This window comes from Hyla sarda, chromosome 3 (genome assembly GCF_029499605.1).
Source record: "Hyla sarda isolate aHylSar1 chromosome 3, aHylSar1.hap1, whole genome shotgun sequence".
Lineage (NCBI taxonomy): Eukaryota > Metazoa > Chordata > Amphibia > Anura > Hylidae > Hyla > Hyla sarda.
Window position 1 is genome coordinate 207764878 of NC_079191.1, and position 24063 is coordinate 207788940.

General features: G+C 41.3%; 1 protein-coding gene across 4 annotated transcripts; it reads right to left on the bottom strand.

Annotated features, from left to right (window-relative positions):
• Positions 1 to 7189: 7189 nt before the first annotated feature.
• Positions 7190 to 22676, bottom strand: HMGN3 (high mobility group nucleosomal binding domain 3). 4 transcript variants are annotated; one of them, XM_056565938.1, is made up of 7 exons: positions 22239 to 22366; positions 11950 to 12000; positions 11724 to 11753; positions 11275 to 11325; positions 8196 to 8303; positions 7992 to 8091; positions 7190 to 7702 (listed from the first exon to the last, which is right to left on the bottom strand). In XM_056565938.1, the coding sequence occupies exons 1-7, from the start codon at positions 22362 to 22364 to the stop codon at positions 7689 to 7691; spliced, it is 480 nt and encodes a 159-aa protein (XP_056421913.1). In that variant the 5' UTR covers positions 22365 to 22366; the 3' UTR covers positions 7190 to 7688. The 4 variants fall into 4 exon arrangements, with proteins under 4 accessions (XP_056421913.1, XP_056421914.1, XP_056421915.1 ...); XM_056565939.1 differs by lacking the exon at positions 7992 to 8091; XM_056565940.1 differs by lacking the exons at positions 7190 to 7702; positions 22239 to 22366 and adding an exon at positions 22372 to 22676 and having other exon boundaries at positions 7709 to 8091.
• Between the last annotated feature and the right edge of the window lie 1387 nt (positions 22677 to 24063).

The following is a 24063-nucleotide window of genomic DNA, read 5'->3' on the forward strand; positions in this document are numbered from 1 at the left end:
CATCTGCAGCATCACGGTCACTAAAATGGATGATCGGATCGCCTGCAGCGCTGTCGCGGCGATCATCCAGAATGGCAGAAGGAGGTCCCCTCACCTGCCTCCACTGCCTTCCACGGGTCTTCTGCTCTGGTCCGCGAAGGAGCAGACCAGAGCAGAAGATGACCGATAATACTGATCAGTGCTAGGCCCTATGGGGACTATTAAAGTGTAAAAATAAAAGTTAAAAAAAAATTTAAAAAAAAACAAAAAAAAGTGGAAAAAAAAAGTGAAAAAGTTAAAAAAAAACTCCCCCAATAAAAACGTAAATTTTCCCTATTTCACCCCCAAAAAGTATTTAAAAAAATGTTATATACATAATTAGTATCGCCGCGTGCGTAAATATCCGAACTATTAAAATTAAATGTTAATGATACCGTACGGTGAACGGCGTGAACGTATAAAAAAAAAAGTCCAAAGTAGCTGCTTCTTTATAACATTTTATTCCAAACAAAATTAATAAAAAATGTATTAAAAGTTCTATATAAGCAAATATGGTATCAATAAAAATTACAGATCATGGCGCAAAAAATGAGCCCTCATACTGCCGCTTATACGGAAAAATGAAAAAGTTATAGGTCTTCAAAATAGGGGGATTTGAAACATACTAATTTGGTTAAACAGTTTGCAATTTTTTTTAAAGCGCAACAGTAATAGAAAGGTATGTTATCATGGGTATCATTTTAACCCCTTAAGGACTCAGCGTTTTTCCATTTTCATTTTTTCCTCATCACCTTCTAAAAATCATAACGCTTTCAATTTTGCACCTAAAAATCCATACGATTATTTTTTGCACCACCAATTCTACTTTGCAGTGACATTAGTCATTTTACCAAAAAATGCACGGCGAAACGGAAAAAAAAATAATTGTGTGACAAAATTTAAGAAAAAATTTCATTTTGTAAATTTTGGGGGCTTCAAATTCTACACAGTGCATTTTTCGGTAAAAATAACAGCTTATCTTTATTCTGTAGGTCCATACAGTTAAAATTATACCTTACTTATATAGGTTTGATATTGTCGTACTTCGGAAAAAAATCATAACTACATGCAGGAAAATTTATATGTAAAAAATTCTCATCTTCTAACCCCTATAACTTTTTTTATTTTTGCGCATATGGGGCGGTATGAGGACTAATTTTTCTGCGCTGTGTTCTGAAGTTTTTATCGGTACCATTTTTGTATTGATCGGACTTTTTGATCACTTTTTATTCATTTTTTCATGATATAAAAAGTGACCAAAAATACACTATTTTGGACTTTGGAATTTTTTTGAGCGCACGCCATTAACCGTGTAATTCATTTAACGATATATTTTTATGGTTCGGACATTTTCGCATGCGGCGATACCACATATGTTTATTTTTATTTACACATTTTTTTTTTTTTTTAATGGGAAAAGGGGGGTGATTCAAACTTTTAATAGGGAAGGGGTTAAATGACCTTTGTTAACTTTTTTTTCCACTTTTTTTTGCAGTGCTATAGCTCCCATAGGGACCTATAACACTGCACACACTGATCTCCTATGCTAATCCCTGCAAAACCACAGATCAGTCAGATAGGGGCTTGATTGCTCAAGCCTGTAGCTCAGACTTGGAGCAATCAAACCCCGATCGGACGCCGCGGAGAGAGGTAAGGAGACCTCCGCCTGCGCACCAGCTGATCGGAACATCGCGATTTTATTGCGATGTCACGATCAGCCCGACTGAGCTGCTGGGAACAGTTTACTTTCGTTTTCAGACGCGGCGGTCAACTTTGATCGGCGCGTCTGAAGGGTTAACAGCGCGCGGCACAACGATCGATGCCACGCGCTGTTAGCCCAGGGTCCCGGCTATCATTAGCAGCCGGGACAGACCCGGTGTGATGCGGGGTCATGGTGTGACCCCGTTTTTCACACCAGGACCGGGCTTAGGTGGTACAGGTATGCCCTAAGTCCTTAAGAGGTTAATCATATTGACCCAAAGAATAAAGAACACATGTCATTTTCACTGTAAATTGTACGGAGTGAAAATGAAACCTTTAAAAATTTGCAAAATTGCGGTTTTCTTTTTAATTTCCCCACACAAATAGTATTTTTTTGGTTGTCTGCACCTGTCCTCTGGTCCATAAGTATCTGCTCCTCCCTGCTCTCTTGGTTGTCTGTGATAGTCCTGTTCCTGAGTCTGTGCACCTGTTCCTAGTTCCGGCCTGACCTGTACCTGTGTTCCTGCCTTGTTCTTCTGCCCTGCCAGCCACGTCCTGCCCCCCCACATCCTGCCAGTCCCTGTCAGTGTCACGTCACCCCCAGCTACCCGTGTGGACAAGTCGTGCCAGGGGTAGCGACTGGGTGCCACCCGCCGCAGCAAGACCATCCTGCTTTGTGGCAGGCTCACGTGAAAACCAGTGGCACCTTAAACCCTGCTCCTTGGCACGGCTCAAGTCTCTAACCACACAGGCCCAGAGAATCCACCACCTGGCATACACCTGCCCAGATTCCTAACAATAATATTGTACTACTAAATATTGTATATTGGTTGTCTTAATATATATATCTTTGATTACATATCCCATTACCTTTATTATTAATATGTAATACATATCTAGCACCAAATTACAAATTTTTTTTAATAATTAGGGCTTATTCGTTGGAATAATGCATAGTCTTTTTGACATTTAAGGGTGGGTTCACACCACGATTTTGCTATACGGTTTGGCAAAAAAAAAACGGATGCAACCACACAGAAAGAAGACTTCCCATTCAAAATCATATGCACCATATTGTATACGGTTGTCTCCGTTTTTCAAACCATGTTTTCTTACTTTTTTTTTTTCGAACAGAAAACCGTGGCCTACCACGGTTTTTGGTCCAGGTGAAAAACTGTATTAAACCGTATAAGTTTTTTTTTTTTTTTTTTTAACATGGGAGTCTATGGGAACTGTACAGAACCGTATGTGCGTACAGTTCCATCCAGTTTTCAACATACGGTTTTTGACTTTCCACAGTTTTTTCTTGGAATTTCAATAAACAAGTGAAACTTTATTCATAATGGAGTGAAAAGTTAAACGTATACTTTTTTTTTTTCCGTAAAAAACGGATGCAACCGGACATGATTTTTCAAACCGTATATGGTTTTAAACTCCTCCATTACTATTCCTTGGGGGTTATATTGTTATATTTCTGTATTTGACAGTATATCTGAAGTGGAGCCCCTAGGCTACCTACACTGCTCATAAATATTAAGGGAACACTTAAACAATACAATGTAACTCCAAGTCAATCACACTTCTGTTAAATCACACTGTCCACTCAGGAAGCAGCACTAATTGACAATCAATTTTACATGCTGTTGTGCAAATAGAAGAGACAACAGGTGGAAATTATAGGCAACTTGCAAGACACCCCCAATAAAAGAGTGGTTCTGCAGGTAGTGACCACAGACCACTTCTCATTTCCTATGCTTCCTGGCTGATATTTTGGTCACTTTTGAATGCTGGTGTTGCTTTCACTCTAGTGGTAGCATGAGACGGAGTCTACAACCCACACAAGTGGCTCAGGTAGTGCAGCTCATCCAGGATGGCCCATCAATGCGAGCTGTGGCAAGAAGGTTTGCTGTGTCTGTCAGCGTAGTGTCCAGAGCATTGAGGTGCTACCAGAAGACAGGAGAGTACATCAGGAGATGTAGGAGGGCAACAACCCAGCAGCAGGACTGCTACCTCCACCTTTGTGCAAGGAGGAGCAGGAAGAGTACTGCCAGAGCCCTGAAAAATGACCCCCAGCCGGCCACAAATGTGCATGTGTCCACTTAAATGGTCAGATACAGACTCCATGAGATTGGTATGAGGGCCCGACTTCCCCAGGTGGGGGGTTGTGCTTACAGCCCAACACCGCGCAGGACATTTGGCATGTGCCAAGTTGGTCACTGGCACCCTTTGCTGTTTACAGATGGAAGCAGGTTTACACAGAGCATGTGACAGATGTGATAGGGTCTGGAGACGCCATGGAGAACGTTCTGCTGTCTGCAACATCCTCCAGCATGACTGATTTGGCAGTAGGTCAGTAATGGTGTGGGATAGCATTTCTTTGGGGGGGGGCTGCATTCCTTTGCTTGGCAGAGGTAGCCTGACTGCCATTAGGTACAGAGATGAGATGCCATCACATTCATCTATGTAAAAGACTAAAGTATTTCATACAATTAGTTCATTCAGATCTAGGATGTGTTGTTATCTTAGTGTTCCCTTTATTTTTTTGAGCAGTGTATGTTATCTATTAAAAATACATTGCTTTCCCTTTTGAGCATTTGGGGCATATAACAGTGACGCTTGGGTTATTACTGCATTTATCTTTGTAATATACTGCATATTACGCCACTGAAATAGACTAAAGGTTTGCAATATCTCAACAGTGCCTTAGATTGAGCATTTGCCCCATACCTATATTTATAGGCCCTGTGGCAATTTTGGAATACTACACTTTATACTATCACTGGATATACGATGATGGGTCTATATTGTACTTCGATACCCATGAATCTGTCAGAAAGCCAGGTGCTAGATAATCAAGGATAATTGTATATTTGATTGAGCATTGCCTCTTTTGATCTACCTGGACTATATCTTAACCTGTGTGTTATCATATTTGGTTCTCTGATTAATTGGTCACTGCTGGACAGTGGAAACGCGTCGGAACATACTACTGGGAGCCATCCTGTTTTTAATCTTGCTCGCTGGTTAACTGATTCTATACCAGTGTAGCTATTTTTATATCACATTACACATGTTTATTTTTGGGTTTTCAGTGTTGTGTCCTGGTGGTCACAGACTATGGAGCATGTAATTGGTCCACCCGATAGTTGGCTTCCCCCCTCACTTATACAGGCCAGGGATTGGCACAGTGGTTGAGGCCACCCTGTTAAGGAGGTGGGTCCCTCAAAAGGCAGGGACAGAGGCACGGGTCTCTGGACTTAGGGTGCACTTTTCCCTAGATGAGCCCTCCTCCACGCCATCTGGCTCTTTTTTCTGCTCTGCAATATCACTAGCTAAGTAATCCATCTATACAATTACAGGATCCGTAACATCTATATTCCCTATTGCAATTATCTATTCTTTCATCTGTTTAACCGCTGCCCCTCAGTCCGTGCTCCCTGGGACATACACTGGTATGCTGGTGAGTGTGCACTCACATTTTTCACGTTTGTATATCCACTTTTTGTTTCATTCAGTTGGTATTAATTAGAATTCCAATAAAAGGTTGTTTTAATATATTGGCAATGAACTAGGTCTCTTTGTGAGCGATACCCATGTAAATACCTCACGGTACTATATAATTAGGAGCTTGGCACTCCAGACTGATGACAGGTCTTCGGTGATGCACTGAATGTAATACTGCAACATACTGTAACCGTGTTATAATACTGCCACACACTATAATACTGCCTTCGTTATTAACTCTTTCACAGTGTGTTATATTTGTCCCATTCTGAAGGTTTTAGCTCCTAAATTGTATCTACAGTAGTTACACTTTTTAAATGCATAGTTTAGAGATGAGCGAACTTACAGTAAATTCGATTCGTCACGAACTTCTCGGCTCAGCCGTTGATGATTTATCCTGCATAAATTAGTTCAGCTTTCAGGTGCTCTGGAAAAGGTGGATATAGTCCTAGGAAAGTCTCCTAGGACTGGATCCACCTTTTCCAGCCCAAGGGAGCACCTGAAAGCTGAACTAATTTATGACGAATCGAATTTACTGTAAGTTTGCTCATCTCTAATAGTTTCCATGTGGGGCTGTCTTGTAACCAAGTGTTTTTACTCTTGTTTCAGATTTTTTTTTCTATATGCCATCAATGGTTTACTTATAGCTACCTGTCTAATGTCTTCATCTGCTTCTAAGATATACCAGTTTTTTCTTTTTTTATTGCTTGTTCAATACAATTATTCTCTGGGGTATTATTGAATGTGAATGCAAACCTTCTGGTAGTCTTTTTGTTCCTCTTATTTATGTTGAGTATCTTTTTTTTTTCCTGATTTTTTTTTTTTTATTAATTCCATTGGATACCCCCTTTCTATGAATTGCTTTTCCAGATCATCTGCTTGCTTCTGATATTGTTTTTCATTGCTATTATTTCTTCTATTTAGTCTTATGGACTGGCTATATGGTATCCGATTCTTTACAGAGAGGGGGTGAGAGCTTTTTAAATGTAAAAGTATTTTTAGCCATTTCTTTTCTATAGCCTTCACTGACTAGGCTCTGACCTTCGATTTTAATTTGAATATCCTAGAACTCTAATTCATTGCCTCCAAACTGCTTCGTAATGGACATATTTACAGTATTGATGGTATTCAAATAATTTACAAATTCATTAAATTGGGTCTCTGACCCTGACCAGCGACCTTGACAGCGGGCACTTGCAAGCATTATACGCAGCGGAGCGCACGTAAGAAGAAATGAATGGCGCATGCGCTGGAACCTGTGTGTCAATCACAGAGTCCCAGCGCTAAATTATAGTCTGTGGGCGTGGCTGGCGGTGAGGTATCGCAGACATTGCGCCACGCCTACCCGACTGTCCGTGGCTTTCATAAAAGGCCATTTTTAAGGTAATTAAAGCAAGGAACTATTAGGTAGAAAGTTTGTTATACAAACCACCTGCACACAGTACACATGCTGTGTGCAGGTTATTGCAGTAAAAGTTCATGACAGTTGCGCTTTAAGCAACTGCTGATCCACCGAGCATTGGATAGGACAGGTAAGTCCCTATTCTTCCACAGCTACTCATCAGCCCATGATTACATTGCCGAACTGCCAATGGGTCCCCTAGACACCAGGGGGTTACTGCCATTTGAGGTGAAAATGCAGTGATCGCTATTAAACATGGCATGTTACCGTTTTAAGTGACGGATATCAGAACCAACTCCAATGTCCATTTTTAACGGCAGATGTCAGGAGGCATCTGACAGTTATGATGCAGACCTAATGTGCAGGTTCATGCCATATTCCCCTCACCCGACTCATGACGTACTTTGCTAGGCTTTGTCAATTGATCCTTCTTGTTAGCCAACTCAGCTGTTACCTTACAGGTTTTTCAGTCTTATTTCAAAGGCAATTTTGATATAACTATCTATGTATAGTGGCATTTCAGGAATGTAAAAAGTTGTCAGAAAATTATGTTTAAAAGCACAATTAAAAGGAAATACCTTTTTATTTTTACATAAATGAAAAAAATAAAATAAAATTAAAAAACAGCAGATGGTCACAACAATTTAGTCATTTTCAAAACCACAAAACTGTAAGTACAAAAGCACCACTAATTATTGCTATAGAAAATGCCATGGAAAATGTCAAATGCACAGTAAAAAAACATCACTATATGCACAAGATTTTTTTTTTTTTTTTTAAGCAATAAAAGTAGATATGTAAAACAGCCTCAAAAACATACCCACTAATGCTAAAATATTTTTGTTTAAAACTTGCAGACAATGAGGGAAATTAGAATAAGCCAAGCATGAATATGTAGAAGAAAATGTTCATGTATATTATATATGTAAAAGTTAAACTACAGTTGTCCTAAAAAAATTAGCATTTACAAAATACTTGAGAAAAATATTTTTTCTTAAAGTTCTTCAAGGAGGTACGTAAAATCAACGAAAAATTTCCATGACCATTTCATTCTTTGTCAGCTTCAGTTTTCTGTGCCTATGACATGAAAAAACAAAAAGGAGAACAATCAGAATAATCTGAACAGTACCAACTTAAACCCAAGCCCTTCTCTAGTCTACCAAAGTGTTTTCTCTAAATAAAAACCTTCTGTAGAAAATGGAATATGCAAAAAGACCTGTTTTTTGCTCCGAATACTTCTGCTTAGCTTAAGATTTACATACCCAAGAAGCCTTACCTGAAAGCTTCCATTATTTTCCACACAGAATAAGCACCACACCACTAGCTTTCTATGCACTGCACACAAAAATATAATGATCTACCGTACCCTTAACCTTCACTGTTTCAATCTGCCCTTTTATTGACAGTGTGCTGGGCATGGCACCTCTGGATGTGGAAACATTAACAGTTGAGCGAGAGATGCGAATCTGTAATAACATTTCGGTCAATAAAAAGAAGCATTATGAACATGCAAATCAATGGTTGTACGACTATAGAAAACACCACCACTGATTCAATCTATGAAATGTACCTCATCAGCTCTATTTTCACCATTTTCAGATGGAGCAGTACCTTCAGCTTCTTGCTTTTCTTCTTTCTTCCCTTTAGCACCTTTGCTACCCTTTGATCCTGGCTCCTTCTTTATAAGAATCAGAAAAGAATAAAAATAAAATTCACATTAAAATGCACCATGAAGACGATTAAAAGTGCTATTCTAATTACAGCTAATAAAGCAGTATTCATGTTTAAATTACAGTAATGCAATTTTTTTTATATATTATCAATTCCCCTTGTTTTTCTCTGCACACACATCTGACAAGAACCTCCTTAACTTCAAGGGAATAACAATCAGCACTGGTCTTGTCTTCTAACTGTATAATAAGCACTGGTCTTCTAACAAGATTCACATCTTTGCCATCAAAGTTCAGCGTTTACTACAAATTAAGGATTATACCCAAAGGATAAACTAATGCAATGTTGGTAGAATTTACCAACGCTGTATTTAGGGCAAGGGGATGAGTAAATAGTGCAGTGCTGTAGTTCCCTGCACACAAGCGATGGCTGGGGGTGGGGGTGCCTCTATGCAGGGAAAAGACAGTCTGTGACTGAGGCCCCTGAATAGAGCTCCAACACATGTTAACTTAACCTTGAACAAGGGACTGAATTTAAAAATGCAAGTTATGTTTTAACACTTAAAATACTTAAGATACTGATACAACAAATAAATAAAAGAACTGTATGGGAAATGATCTGTGTATTTATAATGAAATGTAAATAAGAACTTAAGTAATTTTTTTTATTACACCAATAATCAGTGGGTTCTTTAGTTTTTTTTTTCTTTTAAATACAGAGGAGTGACCAACAGATACTGCTGAATAAAGCTGCCGTAGTGATATATTCCCATTATTAGTCAGAGACTGCACATTACCATGTAATAATTCCAACTAGAGACCAATGTACAAATTAGAGCTCTAGGTGGAAAGCCAATGGAAGAACAGACCTGTAAAGTGTTAATGTCATTAAACTATTGACATGTCAAAAGTTTAGATGGTGCCCCCGATTCACTGCTTTATAGCCTATAGAGTGAATAAGTCAGATTTGGGATCGTAGCTGGTCTCCAAACTGAAACCTGATGCATATTAAACTTTTGTCAAGTCTGGACAACATGGCAAAAGTTTATTTAAAGCACTGCCATCATTAACAAATTGTAATGTGAAAAAATAGAGATGTGTGTAGCTCACTCAGATTGTCTATCCTGAGGTTAACTGGTTTGGTCTAAATCCCAAGAGACCCAATTGTAAGGAAAAAAAAAGCATATATAAATAAGAATTCTATAACCAGTCCTCGAATGATAGTAGAATATAGAAAAAGAAAAAAGAATTGTAGAAATAGTGAAAAATAGGATGGAAGAGACAAAAAAAATGGTGATAAAATAATGGTTAACCTGAATCAAGGATAAGCGCAATTAACACAAGATTTATTACAATATCCCACATCTGGGCAGGGCCCTTGCACAAGATGTTCTAAAACAAGCAATATGAGAAGAATAAGTAAAAAGCACCATAAGACAACCACATATACATATAGCCTTGAAATGTCCGTATACGAGGACGTATTGTAGAGAGCCAACAATAGAATGTTAATTGATGTTATGAATAACCGTTCAGGGAGCGATATTGTCCAAAGGATGGTTCAATATGGTTAAGCGGTGGCTCAGTATGTTCAAATAGTGAGGGATAAAACCTGTAAGACTGGATGGGATTCCACTTACTGACAGTATATGCAGCCGGTGTCCTCAAGAGTGGCGGTCTAAGAGGTGAAGGCAGAAGTCGGCGCAGGCACGGAGCAACATCCGGCCTCTGTACAGGTGAGCGGTCCGGGTAGAATGAACAGTCCTGGCAAGATGCGCGTCCGGCCAAGGTGATCCTTGTAAGTATGAGTAGATAGATTGAACAAAGCAATGGGCTAATCGCAATCTCTGGCGTCTTCATGTTAGAGAGACTAGATCGCGCACACGATAATCAGTGGTCTAATGGGGGGTACTGCAGCGCTGCCAAGGCAATAAACAGGCTATAAAATTCATTAAAAAAAAAAAAAGGTGGTTTTGGTATAAAATTGAGCAGAATAAAAGCCTTTATATTACTTTTATAGCCCATTTATAGCCTTGGCAGCTCTGCAGTACCCCCATTATTAGACAACCGATGATAGTGCATGATCTAGTCTCTCTAACATGAGGATGCCAGGGATTGCGATTAGCCCATTGCTTTATTCCATCTATCTACTCATACTTACAAGGATTACCTTGGTTGGACGCACATCCGTGCCAGCCTGCATCTTGCCAGGATGGTTCATTCCACCGGGACCACTCCCCTGTAAGGGGCCAGATGTTGCTCCGTGCCAACTTCTGCCTTCACCTCTTAAACCACCACTCTTGAGGACACCGGCTGCATATACTGTCAGCAAGTGGAACCACATCCCATCTTACAGGTATTATCCTTCACTATTTGAACATACTGAGACTCCGCTTAACCATATTGAACCATCCTTTTGACAATATATCGCTCCCTGAACTGTTATTCATAACATCAATTAACATTCTATTGTTGGCTCTCTCTACAATAAGTCCTCATACGGACATTTCAAGGCTATATACATTCGTATATGTGTTTTTTTTTTTACCCAAAGTTGGTTGCATTATGGTGCTTTTTACTTATTCTCATATTCACATCACATCAATCTTGTCTTAATTGCTCTTATCCTTGATTCAGGTTAACCATTATTTTATCACCAATTTTTTTATTGTCTTTTCCATCCTATTTTTCACTATTGCTAAAAACTTTTTTTCTTTTCTCTATTTTCTATATTCTACTATCCTTTGAGGACTGGTTGTATAATTCTTATTATGTACACTTTTTTCTTACAAAAGTGTAATGCGAGTATGAAGTGGCAAGCATTACCAATACCTGTTTGTGTATGTGCTCATGATACATTTGATGCCTCTTACAGACATTTCCCTTTACGTGCTGTATACATTTCATGTGAATAAATTTTACATACAGGACATTATAGTGCAGGGAAAAAAAAATGACTAAGAGAAAATAGATGTTTACCTTGGCTGCAGCTTTTTTTGGTTTTGCTTCAGATTTAGGTGGGGCAGGTTTCTATAAACAAGAAAACATTTATGTAAAATGCACCTTAAATTGGTAAGGTTGAGTAATTCTGCTCCAAATCATCTAACAATGAAAGTTCCATTGACTTTAATGGACTTTCCGCTGCCCTGTTCACACTTAGGAATGTCTGCTAACAGAGTTCCAACACTGTTCTGCTTGAGTATAGAACATGTTCATTCTTCAGGTGGAATCCGCTAGTAAAAGCCCATTGAAGTCAATTGGAGCAGAGCATAAGGCCACCTGCTTCACCAGCTGACAATTCATGATTGCAGCAGATTTCATGAGTGAGACCCGATGCGATCAAGAAATTTTGAAATGTCTGATCGACATGTCAATTTTTTTTTCAAAGATAGCAATGCTTTAACAAAATATTGCAGTGAAATACTTACTGAAGACAATCTTGCTGATCTTCTAGTCGGCTAAAAGAAAAAGGCAAATTAAATAGTATTATTACATTAATGTTAGAAAGATTATGACAACTTGTTAAAATTGCAACATTTACTACCTTTTGTCAGATTTAAACAGTCAACAGCATATGTGTAAAACTCTTGTATCTAGGCAAATTGAGGTAGACGACATCTATAAGCCTGGTCCCAGTAAGGTAAGATTACTAACCTCCTGCTTAGTTACTTTGCCAGCATCCTTGGCTTCAGCACCTTCTGGAGACTGCAATACAAGAACAGACAGACAAGATTTAGAGTTTTCCTTAAACAACCGTTTTAGTTCAAGAAATACCATAATACATAATCGGTTTTATTAAATTATTCCAAAAATCACAAATATGTTGTCATTCTTAAGCTTTCTAATCTTTAGGTATGTGCAGATTATAAAAAAAGTCTCTATGTATGTGGTATACAGGCAGAAGAGTATGCAGATATATACTACAGTATACTCACACCAGGCCAATTTACTTCAATCTACAGCCTTTTTTGTAGGATTCAAAAGAGTAGGAGGCCGCACTTATTAGACTAGGTTCGGGCCATTAAATTAAAAGGGTACAAGGTGCAAATACTCAGTATAGGTCAGCATACCGTACTGCTGGTAGTATATGTTCTCACAGTATTGTTAGCGCTAAAAACAGGTGACACACTGAAAAAGTGCAACTCTTACCATGATAGTTTCTGGGTTTTTGACCCACTCCCAGCTTTGGTAAATACTGAGGCCCAAAATAAAGCTGAGAATACTGTGCATGCATATACCCATACATCATTGTGTGCAGTCCTTGTTTCCTTGCACAAGAATTCAGACTCAGTGAAAACTGATAAAATTAGCAGGAAATGTATTTCATGTCAAAGCTCAAACAGGGAATCAAAAACCTGTACAAAAAGTTCACAGTGCAGCATCAGTAATTGCCCCTAGTTTCTGGACTACTAACGTATGCTGTTCTCACACGCTATACGAATCCCTGTATACAGTTGCCAGTTTCACACTATGAAAATTTGCTTTTCTGTACCAAGTCATGTAAATTTGGGTAAAATATTAATTCTCAACATATTTGCAAAACAAGTTGACATACTGCAGATTTCACCTCTACTCCGCAGGTCAATTTCCACATTGATTGTGTGTGTGGACGTTTTCTGCAGTGGGTGGATGAAATTATGTTGCAAAGATTCAAAGTGAATCCATCATGTGTGATGTTTGCTTACCTGGGTCCTCGGCATCTTTCCCAGCACTGTGATTGTTGAAGGCTGACTTTGGCAGCCCTTAGCAATGGAGCACAGATTTAGTGGATCAATGTAATGCACTAGCTAAGTAAGCCACCTAATGATTGCTTGTGATAGGTCCCTAGGGGGGGTGCAAAAAAGTAAAATTTTAAAAAAATCCCTCACCTCAAATTTTAATTGCCCGCCTTTTCTAATTTTTTTTTTTTAAATAGAACACTGTACAAAAAAAAAAAAAAAAAAAAACACACACACACACACACACACACTTGGTATCGCCATGTGTGTAATTGTCCAAACAATTTATTATGTTTCTGATCCTGCACAATGAACGGCATAAAGCTCAAAAAATTCAAAACTGTTTTTTTTCCCCCCTTACATTACACCCCCCCCCCAAAAAAAATTAAAAAATAATAATAATTGTATTGAAGCCAAAACTACACAAAAGCAGTACTGTAAAAGATTAATATATATATATATATATATATATATATATATATATATATATATATATATATATATATATATATATATGTATATATATATATATATATATATATAGCGCGCATGTATCTTAGGCTGGGTTCACACTACGTTTTCTCCCATACGGGAGCGCATACGGCAGGGGGGAGCTAAAACCTCGCGCTCCCGTATGTCACCGTATGCGCTCCCGTATGTCATTCATTTCAATGAGCCGACCGGAGTGAAACGTTGACCACAGTTTTAGGTCCGGTTGTAAAAGCGCATACGGCGCAAAAATGAGCCGACCGAACGTTTCACTCCGGCCGGCTCATTGAAATGAATGACATACGGGAGCGCGAGGTTTTAGCTCCCCCCTGCCGTATGCGCTCCCGTATGGGAGAAAACGTAGTGTGAACCCAGCCTTATACAGATCTATTACACATGCTCTGATCTATACAGATCAGAGCCTGTGTAAAAAAAAAAATTTAAATTAATAAATGTAGGGAAAGTGACAAATATAGGGCAACCTTAATAAATACTGTGGAAAATGAATTGTAGGAAATTAAAACCCACAAGGAAACCTACACAACACTTAGTAAATAAGGCCTCTTGTCTGTTAAAAATGAACATTACAAGGACGTTCACAGATTTGGTGTGCAGGATTTTGTGCTGCAGATTTCAATGTAACCTAAATGACTGAGCACAGCTTCTAATCTGCAGTTACATCGAATCTGCACAGGATCCTATACAAGTAAACATACCCTTAATGTTCAACAGATCACATGTTTCCTAAAGTTGGTGCCCATCACAGAACGTGTTAGCAATAGTGACTGATCATGAAACATATGGCACTATAAAACAAATACAATGAAATCTCTTTAAGACCATGTAAAACTGCATTAAAAAGTGGTCTTCTATAGGGATGGTCTCCTCAAAGAAAATTACCACAATGCATACATGTATAGTGGACTGAAAATCCATCATACAAAATCTGGTCTGGATAAGAGGGTGGTGTTCTTAAATGTGTATGAGCAGTTTCACTTTAAAATATCTGTCCCATCGTGTATTCCAAATAAAAAAAGGACAGGGGACTTACCATGTGGTTCTGTGACTTGTCACACAGCCAGGCTTCTGAACACACACTGTACATATTTCAGTCCCTGTACTAAGCGCCAACAGAATAGAATATCACGGAATACAAAAGAACTATGGATATAGAAACACAAAGCAACTGCAAGCGATCCAAACAGGTTTCAAATCTAAAAAAGCCAAGAGCAGATGCTAAAAGATCCTCATGCTTCAGGACTGTACTGACAGCTGTTTTTAACCATGTGCTGAAAGTGTGGCAACCCATAAAAACAATGAAAAGAATATGGTATACAACTAACAATCACACACTCAGCTAGCTGGAAAAGCCCAGAGCTGGATCCTTTGTTTCAACTGACTAAACAGTAAAAAGGAATATACCTGAAAGTGTAACTTTTACATGTGACAGTCTGCTTTGGTTTATGCCAACTTACAAGTGATACAACCCCTTTCCTTCTCAGAAGAGAGTAGTAATTACCTTAAGAACGCGATTGTACGTCATGTACAGTAAATTGGGTAAATATCAAATAATCAGAAATCTGTGATTATATAAATAATGTCTGGTCAAAAACGCTGGAAATTTTAAGCTAGAACTATTACTGGAATGGCAATTATAAATAGGACATACTGACAGCCTCTAGGGCTCATAGAGGTGGAGTGGTCTCAGAGAGACGATGCATCTCAATGTGTGGTGCTCCAAGAAAGAAAAATACTGTATTAAAGATCCATAGGAGTCTGATCAGCAGGACTCGAGGGGGAAATGTAATCACTGTCTTAGAAAATGCTTGCCTAAGTAAGTCCTTTTTTAGCCTTTGTGAATGCCTATGTGCGCTAAATTTGGCACATGTAGGGAAAATTTATTAAACTTTCTTTGAGAAAAAAAATTGTATAGGCAAATGAAATGTTGCACGATTGTGTAGAATGTTCCAGAAAGTTTGCATATCTGACTTTTTAAAAGTGCTTTCCAAAAGCACTTCTGTAAGCCAGGTCAGGAGTAGATTTGGGGGTTTGCGACTTATTGCGCGAGATTTACACTTGATAAATTTGTTATCACTGCAAAGAAATCTAAGGCCATTTCATTTTTCTATTCTTTTATGTGTGGAGAAAAGTTGCAAAAAAAGCTGCCTAAGTGCTTGTGCAACATTTCATGCGTCCAATGTAAAGAAAAAAAAACTATACTGAATGTACATATGACTCCCTCCTCGTCTCCCCTTCTCAGCCCCACCTGTATTCTCCGAAGACCACTTATGGAAATCAGCCCCAGCCCCTAGAGTTTGTCCTCCCCCTTGCAGCCCATGCAAATCTGCATTCAGAGAATGCAGGGGGAGATGAGGAAGGAGTCACATGTACCTCCACTCTCCCCCTGCAAACCTGTGTTCTCCAAAGGCAGGCGGAGCAGAGGGAGGGGAGATGAGGGAGGAGTGTACCTCCTCTCTCCCCCTGCTTTGCCTTCGCTCAGCCCTCCCCCCAGTTCTAGCTTCAAAAGTCTACGGAGAGCTGAGGGGAAAAGCAATTTTGCATGGGGGGCAAGTTTGCACCTCACGCCGGCTTTGCGCCCCCTCCCATAGACATTAGAGGGGCGTGGCCTCATGTCCCCATCATGGAGGCACAGAATGCTGGGGTCTGCACAGAGATCGCAGGGGTCTCTAGCGGCAGGACCCCTACGATCATATATATATTATCCCCTATCATTTGGATAAGGGGGGGGGGGAGATCCATCAAAACCTGTGCAGAGGAAAAGTTGCCCATAGCAACCAATCAGATCTTTCATTTTTAAAAGGGCCTGTGCAAAATTAAAGAAGCGATCTGATTGGTTGCTATGGGCAACTCAGCAACTTTTCCTCTGGACAGGTTTTGATTAATCTCCCCCACGATGTATAAAGCTGGAATACCCACTTAAGCAATAAGACCAGATATCTCTAAGAGACATTTCAACAAAGTGTCAGGCCTGCATTTTGGACCAGTGGTTCTTTGGCTCTAGGGGTTTTACCCATACACACGCAGATGACAGCATGGTGCAAGTATCAATTGACTACGCACATCCTTTACATGGCCCAATTACTAAGAAAGTGACAGAATGGACCAAATGTTTGTGCAGCAGTTCACTTCCATTATTGTCAGTATCACATTCCCTGTTAATATGGAAAATGTAAAAGGGCTATAACACTAGCAGCATCAGCTGGTCCCACGGTGTGAAAAAAATAGAGCTTGAGATATCACAGAATCTTGCTACTCAAGCTGATATGACACCATCCTCTTACTTGTACATTCTGGGGAACTTTATCTGGCACTTTTCTGGGGTTAGCAAGCCATCTATAAAAATGCTGACTAGTTGGCAATAGAAAATATGAAAAATGAAAATAAAAACCCACTTCCATTTCAAATGTTCAAAATATTTAATAAACATTGGTTTGTACTTAGAATGTTAAAAATCCAAAAGATATAATAAAGACTTCAACAAACAGTGTTTGGTTTCAGGCTCAATAGTAAAAGGGCGAGACGTTATAGCCTGAGGTTCAAACAGCCTGGTTAACAAAAGAGGGCAATTCATCTCTCCTCTAGCACGTGTGCCAACTGCTCAATGTCAAGTTGTCAGATTTTCAAAGACTACTTAAGTCTCAATGGAAAAGTTATAGCAAAGCTACTCAATGACTTGAAAAAAAATATATAAAGTTAGTGAATTTGTCACTAGTTCACTAGATAAGTGCACAGAATGCGTCCGAAACAATATATTAATGTGTGCGTTTCATCTTATCACTAACTAATGCAATGAGGGATTTTACTGCTTATAATTACTGCAATATAGTTAACAAGTGGTTGGACTTGATGGACGTATGTCTTTTTTCAACCATAATAACTATGTAACTATGTAAGTGTCAGCTTATATCACTACTTTCTGATGGCAAATCATAATATTTTTTTAAATTATTGAATGATAGGAAATCGTCTGAAATTCTCCCATCTTAACATATTCTGGTGGAAAACATTTAATTTTAAAATCAACTGGTGACAAAGTTAAACAGATTTGTTAATTACTTTAAATTTAAAAATCGTAATCCTTCCAGTACTATCAGCTGCTCTATACTACAGAGGACGTTTTTTTAAATTCCTTTTTATTAATTTCTTTTGTCTGACCACAGTGCTCTCTGCAGACACCTCTATCCAGAGCAGGAACAAATCCCCATAGCAGACCTATCCTGCTCTAGACAGTTCCTGACATGGACAGAGGTGTCAGCAGAGAGCACTGTGGTCAGACAAAAGAAATTCAAAAAGAAAAAAAAAAAAGAACTCCCTGTGGAGCATACAGCAGCTGATAAGTAATTTACGGATTAAGATTTTTAAATAGAAGTAATTTTACAAATCTGTTTAACTTTCTGGCACCAGTTGATTTAACCCCCTTAACGACGCATGACATATTTATGTCCTGCGCCGGTTCCCACAATATGACACTGGGTCACCGTGTGTTCCCGCGTTCTATGGGGGTCGGTCCCGGCAGCCATCAATGGCCGGGACCCGCAGCTAATACCAGACATCACCGATCGCAGTGATGATCGGTATTAACCCTTCAGACACGTCTGAAGTGAAACCTTTCCCGGCAGCTCAGTCAGGCTCTTCGGGACCGCCGCAGTCGCAGGACATGCGGAGGATCTCTTACCTGCCTCCTCGCTGTCCAATCACCGAATGACTGCTCCGTGCCAGAGATCCAGGCAGGAGCAGTCGAGCGGCGAAAACACTGATCAACGCCATGCTATAGCATGGCAGTGATCATTGTAGGAAATCAGTGTGTGCAATGTTATAGTCCCCTATGGGGGGGGGGCGGCTATAACATTGCAAAAAAATTAAGTATTAATGTTGTTATTTAACCACTTCCCTAATAAGTCTAAATCACCCCTTTTCCTATATGAAAAAAACAAAAAAAAACAAAAAAAAAAACTATGTAAATAATATAAACATATGTGGTATCGCTGCGTGCATAAATGGCCAAACTACAAAAATATATAATTGTTAATTAAACCGCACGGTCAATGGCGTACATGTAAAAAAAACTCCAAAATAGCAGATTATAGGGGTCAGTAGTGGACATTTTTAAAACTTTTCCTGCATGTAGTTAAGATTTATTAAACGTATGGACCTACAGAATAAAGAGAACATGTCCTTTTTACTGAAAAATGCACAGACACAGAGAGTGGTTATGCGCTGGTATAAGTTGGCCCCTTTCGGCAGGATACCCCCCGCCTACAGACTGAGCTATCAGTTTAGCCCCAAAAGCAAAAAAAATATATATATATATTTTTTTAAATCGAACCAACCCTCGGACAGGCAACTGAACCAAGGACACCAGAACAAATGGTTGGGTGCTGGTAACCCCCCCCAATGAATCCTCCGAGAAAGATTTTACGGTAAGCATAAACATCTACAGGGACTTTGAGACGTACCAAAGCAGTCCCCAGAGTGGGAGAGAACCCAAGAAACTCAGGCAGAAGGTTGGGCCACAGGCACCTACAACACCTTGCGACCCAAACCAGCGTCAGCAGACACAAAAAGTGTGCACCTGATAAAATTTTGTAAAAGTGTGCAAGGACAACCAGGTGGCCGCCATACAGACTTGCAAGGCCAAAAGCCCTGTTGCTTAGAGTCCAGGAGGCCCCGACGGAAAGAGAGCAATGAGCTGACCCCCGGAAAGGCAGAGCCTTTCCTTTGCAGTGGTAAGGTTCCGAGAAGGCAGAACAGAAACACCGCAAAATGGTCACCTTTGAAGCAGGAAATCCCTTATGATGACCCTCCGTAAGCACAAAGAAAGTCACACTGATGAAAGGATGAAGTGACCGAAAGGTGATAAATCTTTGCAGAGGAAGGCTTGCGGACTGTTCATTGTGCGGATGACCTGGTGAGAGAACCCCTGGCCCTTAGAACCACGGTTTCAACTGCCATGCCGTCAAATGCAGTGACAGTAAATTGGGGTGACAAAGGGAACCGAGAGAGTAGATCAGGACGAACTGGGAGGTGCAGTGGTAAATCGGTCTAGGTGAACGACTGTGTACTACGCCGCGCACCTGGGCCCGTCCGGAGCCACGAGAATGGTGGGGGACGCCCTCAGCTTTAAGTTTCCTCAGGACCCTGGGAAGGAGAGGAGGAAAGAGATAGGACAAAGTGCGATCAGGTGGATTATTAAGGCGTCTACGGCCAGATGATCTCGGGACTTCGCGACAAAGCAAGGAACTTTCTGGTTGTGGTGAGACGCGAAGAGGTCCACGTCTGGAGTGCCCCAGAGGTTGCAGATCTCCACAAACCCCTCTGGATGAAGACACTGCTCGCCGGTGTAGGCAGAGGAGCAACTGAGGAAGTCTGCCTCCCAATTGTCCACCACCGGGATGTGAATCACCGAAATGGAGGGACCTCTGAGTTCCACCAAGAGCAGCATCCTTGGAGACCTCGGCCATCGTTGCGAGTGCTGCCCTGGTGATTGACATATGCAACAGCCGTGGAGTTGTCCGACTGGATATGAACAGGATAGTCCTGGAGAAGGCGCTCCCAATGGAGAAAGCAAAAAAAAGTAAATTGCCTGAAGTTCCAGGATGTTGAAGGGGAGATGAGCTTACTGGGAGGACCAACGGACCTGGACTGTCCAATCCCTGAAAACTCAAATCCCCCACCGCTGAGACTGGCATCTGTTGTGATGATCTGCCAGTGGAGGGGCAGGAAATGTCACTCCTGTCGAAGAGGAGACCGAAGTCACCGCAGGAGGGTCTGGAGAGTCCTGGGGGGGGGGGGGGGGGGGAATAGCGGAAACTTGTCCCACCGGGACAGAAGGAGGTAGACAATTAAACTGGGTTAACGGAATGGCCTCCACCATCCGACCCGGACTTCCATGCAAGATTGAATGGAAACTGGAACAGGACGACAGAAGAAGAACTCTTGATGACATAGCACGGTGCTTGTCCGGCAGGAGCCGAACCTGGTCGGCCACCATATCGAACTGGAGTCCCACGAAGATCAGAGACTGGGTGGGAATCAGGTTGGGCTTGTCCCATTTCGGCTCTGTGTTCAATCAGGACAAGGTCTGAATAGTGAGGAGACTCCTGATTCTGGTCCCTGGTTGGAGCCTTGACCAGGAGGTCTTCCAGGTAGGGGATAACGGCGAGGAAGGCTGGATCGAAAAAAAGCGGTCCCTTGGAAGGGAAGCAGACTCGATCCGATAGCCGTCGGAAACGACATCTTCGACCCAAGAGTCCTGCACGTGGGCAATTCAAACGTCCTGGAACAGGGACAAATGACCTCCCACCATAAAAGAATTTCCAGTGGGGGAATCCCTTCAGGCGGAGGGAGGCTTACAGGTGCGCTGAAAGGAAACTTCTGGAACTGGGTCTGAAATTCTGGGGTCCTCTAGGTGAAAAGTGGCCCTGATAGCTGACACCAAGCTTTCCACCATGTCTGACATGCTGGCTTGGTCCTCTGGATCAGAGGCAGAACCTGAATCCTCATCTTCCAGCTCCCCGAAGAATGGGAGCGGGTGGAGGCAGCCTTAGATTAAGGAAAGGAGGACCTGGTATGCAGACCTAGGACAGAGACCCCCTAGAGCAGGGGGGCCATGGAGGAGGAGTGAGACCAATGAGGCAAAATATAACGCTTTTGAAATAATTTCACATAGACCTGAAAGGAGGCACTAGGTCACAGAAGTGAATGGGGACTGTTGCTTCCCTTAACAGTATACGCCAGCATGCAGTTTTCAGTGGGATGCCAACAGATACGATTAACGGGGCGGGAATGCATTATGGACCTACCCTAATAGACAGGATCAGCAATAACTCAGATTCTAGTAATTTCATCACTTAAAACCTCCTGCCAGTGCATGAAAATAATTACGGTGCCGACCCTAAAACGCGCCAATGGTTTCCTGTAGGAGACGGAGACCTAACAATGAATCTCAGGTCTGACATTTTTTTTAAAGCATGTTAACCCCTGCCAAGTCTTTATGGCAACAACCAAAAGTGTAGCATCATCTAAGTGTGTTTATTGTGCGGAGGTAGGAAAACAAAAAGCACTGCATACATTTGGCCTTGCCTTAATAGTGCTGACTTGCCAAGTAAAGTTCTGCTATAAGTAGTGCACAGTGAAAATGGTGGACCGCCCCGTTCATTATAAAAAAAAAATAATAAAAAAAAAAAAAGTTACACATAGAACACACTTCCTTAATGCCAATCCAAAAACAGTTTACCACATGATAAGTGTTATATGGCTATGCCTAAAGAAAAAAAAATGTAAAATTTAAAAAAAAACTGGAAAAATATGAACTAGAGCATACTAGACTAGGCGGTGGCCTTAAGAGGTTAACCCAACATGCCTCCAGCTGTTGCAAAAACTACAACTCCCAGTAGCCGAGTTGCAGTTTTGCAACAGCTGAAGGCACACTGGTTGAGAAACACTCGGTTAACCAGTACAGCCATATTTCCTTCGTCTTGCCCTTGTACATTAATGGAGGAGCAAACAGCAGAGGCAGCTGAGGGTTCTGCTCCTTCCAGGCCCCACAGCCTTTGAGCTCTAGAAAAATGGACGTCACTCTTTCCAATATCCATCAATAATGGAAGAATATGGATGTGGATGACGAGAAGGACCCCACCCCCTATCAAGGAGCCCCGTAGGGTATATGTACACGATCACCAAGTAGAGCGGGAAGGCGCGGGTGACACCACGTACCTGCTGACTGGAACGCCGCGGCTGCACGAGGCCACCCGCACAGAAAGCGGGAACATTGCAACAAAGACCCCGCGGAGAGTGACCCGAAAGAGAAAAGCTCGGGGCCGCTACACGTACAACGGACATCGCTCACCTTTCTCTTGGGCATTGTGATCTGTGGCTGATGGCCTCGTCCTGGAGCTGGATAAGGAAACCGTTGGCTGTGGAGGAAGCGCAGTAACTGGAGCCTGACAGCCGCTTTCCGCACAACTACAGTCTCCCCCTCTCCAATCCTGGTCCGTTCTTCAGGGAAGCGTTCTCATTGGTTGAACCCAGTTTACAAATTCAAGAAGACACACCCACTCCTCCATAGAAAACCACCTATAACCGGGACATAGATTGGGGGACACGCCCGAATACGTCATAGGTGATTTACTACAGACAGCCCTCTTGTTGAGTCTCCGCCTACCTCTTATAGCGGACCAATAGGCAGTAGGGGGCTCGGCTCCACGGCTTCAAATGAGAAGCGAAAGGCGGGAATCAGTTGCTGCCAATCACGCGCCGTGGCGGTTTTTTCTCTCTCCCTTCCCCCTCAGCCGTTATAACCGCGGCGATGGCTCCGCCCCCCAGTATAGTTAGCTGTTTATTTTTGAATCGGGTGATGAGCGCGGTGGTTTATTGAGGTACCAGCCGCCATTTTATAACAGATGCGGGAAATACCATGCAGTAGGTTTAGGAAACGAGAGCGCACGCCTCTACCTGTTGCGCTGCAGTCCTCACCACATCATAGCTCTGTGTAGTGGATGGACCTATACAATATATAACGTTTTATTGCAACTACAAGTGTATGGGGATAGTATTAAAACCAAACCTATTGTCTCCTGGTTGTATATGAGGGGCATAGCTGAGGTGTAGTTCTGTACCCCCAACTTATTTCTTATCATGAACAAAGCAAACTTTATTAGCAGTGTCAACTTTATTAACAAGCTTTAGCCTAAGGACAAAGTCTGCAAGTAGAGGAAAACAAGAGCAAGTTCAAACAAGAAGCAGGTTCGCTGCGAATTTGATGCACAAAGATCCACAGAAAAATTGCATCGGACCTTATGCGAGTTTGATTTGAAGCAGAAAACGCAGATGGTCTGATGTGAGTTTTCTACAGACTTTCATGCGTCAAATCCGCAGCGGATGTGGTACATGTGAATAGACCCTTAAAATGTTCGAATTTTCAACAAAGCGAACAGTCCCAACGATCGAATGTTCAAAACTGCAGGCAACCCTGTAGGGGAAAAGGTGCCTATTTATATCTATACCACAGAACAGTGGTCTTCAACCTCCGGATGCTGCAAAACTCCAACTCCCAGCATGCCCGGACAGCCGTTGGCTGTCCGAGCATGCTGGGAATTGTAGTTTTGCAACATCTGGAGGTCCACAGGTTGAAGACCACTGCCATAGAATCAGCCACTCTCTGGTCCAGTGTTTCCCAACCAGGGTGCCTCCAGCTGTTGAAAAACAACTCCCAGCATTCCGACACTATCTTATTGACTGTGGGAGAGTCATCAAAACTTATGCAGAGATAGTCGACCTGTTGCCCATAGCAACCGATGAGATTGCTTCTTTCATTTTTGAAAAGGCCTCTGAAAATGAAAAGAAGCAATTTGGTTGCTATGGGCAACTGGTCAACTTTTCCTCAGCACGGGTCTAGATGAATGTTTAAGCTGCTTTCTTCTGGTATATGTCTAATGTGTTCCCACATTTGGCATATAACAGAGGAAAAAGCTTGCACATAGGGGGAGAATTATCAAAACCTTTGTAAAAAGTTTTTGTTTTGTTTTTTTAAATAACAGCA